The sequence below is a fragment of the Oncorhynchus clarkii genome, unplaced genomic scaffold (assembly GCF_045791955.1).
Source record: "Oncorhynchus clarkii lewisi isolate Uvic-CL-2024 unplaced genomic scaffold, UVic_Ocla_1.0 unplaced_contig_936_pilon_pilon, whole genome shotgun sequence".
In the NCBI taxonomy this organism is placed as follows: domain Eukaryota; kingdom Metazoa; phylum Chordata; class Actinopteri; order Salmoniformes; family Salmonidae; genus Oncorhynchus; species Oncorhynchus clarkii.
In genome coordinates, this window is record NW_027259259.1 from 1 (window position 1) to 5,000 (window position 5,000).

Genomic DNA, 5,000 nt, shown 5'->3' on the forward strand with positions numbered 1-5,000 from the left:
TCACCCCTATCCTAACCCACCCACCCACCCCTATCCTAACCCACTCACCCACCCATATCCTAACCCACCCACCCCTATCCTAACCCACCCACCCCTACCCTAACCCACCCACCCCTATCCTAACCCACCCACCCCTATCCTAACCCACCCTTATCCTAACCCACCCCAACCTCCCCCACCTCTCTTCACTCCCCCACCTCTCTTCTCTCCCCCACCTCTCTTCTCTCCCCCACCTCTCTTCTCTCCCCCACCTCACTTCACTCCCACACCTCTCTTCTCTCCCCCACCTCTCTTCACACCTCCAACGATGCATTACTCATTGGTTGTGCTGGACTACGTGTCTGTGTGTGTGTGTGTGTATGTGTGTGTGTGTGTGTGTGTTCCTATGTGTTCCTGTGTGTGTGTTTGAGTCTGTGTGTGTGTGTGTGTGTGTGTGTGTGTGTGTGTGTGTGTGTGTGTGTGTGTGTGTGTGTGTGTGTGTGTGTGTGTGTGTGTGTGACATTGAGGCTGGGGCATGGGCAAGGCTAGGACAGAGCTGGGATAGGATGGGCTGGGATAGGATGGGCTGGGATAGGATGGGCTGGGATAGGATGAGCTGGGATAGGATGAGCTGGGATAGGATGGGCTGGGATAGGATGGGCTGGGATAGGATGGGCTGGGATAGGATGGGCTGGGATAGGATGAGCTGGGATAGGATGGGCTGGGATAGGATGGGCTGGGATAGGATGGGCTGGGCTGGTGTGGGGCTTGGCTGTGTACTGGGCTGTGCAGAACTAGGGGTAGGATCTGTGTTTATATAGCCCAGGCAGACCCTCTCTCCGACCCATTCCCTCTCAGCCGGAGAACACAACCCTACCAGGACCGATGCCAAGGGATTGCTCAGCATTTAACGAGAGAGAGAGACAGAGAGAGAGAGAGAGAGAGACAGAGAGAGAGAGAGAGAGAAAGAGGAGAGGAGGGGAAACAGCTCTGACATATTTAACACAGACTCCCATTCTCAACATACTCACACACACTGAGACAGACAGTAGACAAAACTCACAGCACAGTCTCTGACAGGTAGGTAGACTTCAACACAGACAGACAGACTCTCTCTCTGAGACGGACGGCAGGCAGCATGTTTCTGTGGCGGCTCCCCCAGGCAGCGTGTCTGGTGTCGGTGTGTGTGTCGCTGACTCTTGGGTACGAGGACGATATCGAGGTGAACTATGGTGACAGTTACTACAACGAGATCACAGAGGGAGAGCCACTGGAGCGTAAGTCAAGTGTGTGTGTGTTTGTGTGTGTGTGTGTGTGTGTGTGTGTGTGTGTGTGTGTGTGTGTGTGTGTGTGTGTGTGTGAACCAAGTTCTGAATGCTAGATAACATCGTCAATGTGTTAGGATAGATAACATCATCCATGTGTTAGGATAGATAACATCATCCATGTGTTAGGATAGATAACATCATCCATGTGTTAGGATAGATAACATCATCCATGTGTTAGTGTTAGGATAGATAACATCATCCATGTGTTAGGATAGATAACATCATCCATGTGTTAGTGTTAGGATAGATAACATCATCCATGTGTTAGTGTTAGGATAGATAACATCATCCATGTGATAGGATAGATAACATCATCCATGTGTTAGTGTTAGGATAGATAACATCGTCAATGTGATAGTGTTAGGATAGATAACATCATCCATGTGTTAGTGTTAGGATAGATAACATCATCCATGTGTTAGGATAGATAACATCATCCATGTGTTAGTGTTAGGATAGATAACATCATCCATGTGTTAGGATAGATAACATCATCCATGTGTTAGTGTTAGGATAGATAACATCATCCATGTGTTAGGATAGATAACATCATCCATGTGTTAGGATAGATAACATCATCCATGTGTTAGGATAGATAACATCATCCATGTGTTAGTGTTAGGATAGATAACATCATCCATGTGTTAGGATAGATAACATCATCCATGTGTTAGGATAGATAACATCATCCATGTGTTAGTGTTAGGATAGATAACATCGTCAATGTGATAGTGTTAGGATAGATAACATCATCCATGTGTTAGGATAGATAACATCATCCATGTGTTAGTGTTAGGATAGATAACATCATCCATGTGATAGGATAGATAACATCATCCATGTGTTAGGATAGATAACATCATCCATGTGTTAGGATAGATAACATCATCCATGTGTTAGGATAGATAACATCATCCATGTGTCAGGATAGATAACATCATCCATGTGTTAGGATAGATAACATCATCCATGTGTTAGGATAGATAACATCGTCCATGTGTTAGGATAGATAACATCGTCCATGTGTTAGGATAGATAACATCATCCATGTGTTAGGATAGATAACATCATCCATGTGTTAGGATAGATAACATCATCCATGTGTTAGGATAGATAACATCATCCATGTGTTAGGATAGATAACATCATCCATGTGTTAGTGTTAGGATAGATAACATCGTCAATGTGTTAGGATAGATAACATCATCCATGTGTTAGGATAGATAACATCATCCATGTGTTAGGAGAGATAACATCGTCCATGTGTTAGGAGAGATAACATCATCCATGTGTTAGGATAGATAACATCGTCCATGTGTTAGGAGAGATAACATCGTCCATGTGTTAGGATAGATAACATCGTCCATGTGTTAGGATAGATAACATCATCCATGTGTTAGGATAGATAACATCATCCATGTGTTAGGATAGATAACATTCCATGTGTTAGGAGAGATAACATCGTCCATGTGTTAGGATAGATAACATCATCCATGTGTTAGGATAGATAACATCATCCATGTGTTAGGATAGATAACATCGTCCATGTGTTAGGAGAGATAACATCGTCCATGTGTTAGGAGAGATAACATCGTCCATGTGTTAGGATAGATAACATCATCCATGTGTTAGTATATATAACATTGTCCATGTGTTAGGATAGATAACATCGTCCATGTGTTAGGATAGATAACATCATCCATGTGTTAGGATAGATAACATCGTCCATGTGTTAGGAGAGATAACATCGTCCATGTGTTAGGATAGATAACATCATCCATGTGTTAGGATAGATAACATCATCCATGTGTTAGGATAGATAACATCGTCTATGTGTTAGGATAGATAACATCGTCCATGTGTTAGGAGAGATAACATCGTCCATGTGTTAGGATAGATAACATCATCCATGTGTTAGGATAGATAACATCGTCCATGTGTTAGGATAGATAACATCGTCCATGTGTTAGGAGAGATAACATCGTCCATGTGTTAGGATAGATAACATCATCCATGTGTTAGGAGAGATAACATCGTCCATGTGTTAGGATAGATAACATCTTCCATGTGTTAGGAGAGATAACATCATCCATGTGATAGGATAGATAACATCATCCATGTGTTAGTGTTAGGATAGATAACATCATCCATGTGATAGGATAGATAACATCATCCATGCTGACCTGTGATGTTAATTCGTGGAACAACAAGTTGATCAAGAATTTGAACCGAATGAAACAACTAGGATTGAATGGAACATTAGTAAATTGACTTAGTTCAGTCACAGCCCACTGAAAGCCAGTCGTGAGTGAATGGAGGTTTTAGTGTCAGGCTTGTTACTGCCTTAAATCGGGCTGGTCAAGAAGTCCAGGGTTTGAGTTAGAGTTCAGAAATCTGCACGTTCAAAACCAGTGGAGGCTGCTGAGGGAAGGACGACTCACAACAATGGGCCGAAACAGAGTAAATGGAATGGCATCAAACCATGGAAACCACAGAAACCACGGAAACCACAGAAACCACGGAAACCACGGAAACCACAGAAACCACGGAAACCTTGTGTTTGATGTGTTTGATACCATTCCACTCATTCCCGTCCAGCCATTACCACGAGTCAGTCCTCCCCAATTAAGGTGCCACCAGCCTCCTGCGTTCAAAACGCAGAGCATAAAAAAAACTATTTTGAGTTTTCAACCATTTTACCTTTCATATTAAAATGAAACAACGTTTTTTTTTGCTTCAGTAGAGTGATATGGGGCGAGCAACTCTAGTTTTTCCTCACACAAAATAAATTCATATTTTACTTGAAGTTAATCTTGCATTTTTAACTTGCTAAAAAAAATATCTCCTGGAGAAAAGTTACCATTGCGTCTTCCTCTGCAATCAATCACGTCGCTGTCTGCTGACCTATAATGCCTGGACTTGAATGTGGTGGATTTTGATTGGTTTTACAAGAGCAAAGATTTCTCATCCGAGTGGAGAGGTGCAACTGAAGCACAACATGTGTCTGAAGCCGAGCAGAAATTACAATCGGTTTTCGATCTGCATTTACAAAACACAGCAAGATATCTTTTCTGCGTTATATTATAATTTTTATTTGTTTTAATTGCGTTAAAAAACAGAATTGTGCTTCAAGGCAGCCCCTGGAAGTCTATTTAATAGGTATGATTGTCAGGCCTATGTATGGCTGGGTTCAGTCAGTGTGTGTACAGATATCATACTAAAAGAGTTTGATTTTAGAATCATTGTGGATACGTTCTGCTTGTGTGGGTTGTAACAGTCTGTCTAGATGTACTCTGTCCAGTGTTGCTCTTTGTCAAGTTATTTATCTCTGGATAGGAAGTACTAAGAGTGTAATCATAGAGAGTGTGAGCACTGACTGTGTTAGTGTGTCAGAGTTGGCTGAGCAAATATGGACATGTTCTCTTCTCTTCTCCTCTCTTCTCCTCTCTTCTCCTCCCTTCTCCTTTCTTCTCCTCTCTTCTCCTCTCCTCTCTTCTCCTTTCTTCTCCTCTCTTCTCCTTTCTTCTCTTCTCCTCTCTTCTCCTCTCTTCTCCTCTCTTCTCCTCTCTTCTCCTCTCTTCTCTTCTCTTCTCCTCTCTTCTCCTCTCTTCTCCTCTCTTCTCCTCTCTTCTCCTTTCTTCTCCTCTCTTCTCCTCTCTTCTCCTATCTCTTCTCTTCTCCTCTCTTCTCCTC

The 5,000-nt window shown here is 42.7% G+C and overlaps 1 protein-coding gene across 1 annotated transcript in view; it reads left to right on the forward strand.

Moving 5' to 3' along the window:
* Positions 1-911: 911 nt before the first annotated feature.
* The window catches only part of LOC139399919 (pentraxin-related protein PTX3-like), a 22,410-nt gene continuing 18,321 nt past the window's right edge, over positions 912-5,000 (forward strand). The window contains exon 1 of the mRNA XM_071145046.1: positions 912-1,256. Within this exon, the coding sequence (XP_071001147.1) occupies positions 1,118-1,256 (139 nt within the window). The 5' untranslated portion in view covers positions 912-1,117. The remainder of the gene's footprint in view (positions 1,257-5,000) is intronic.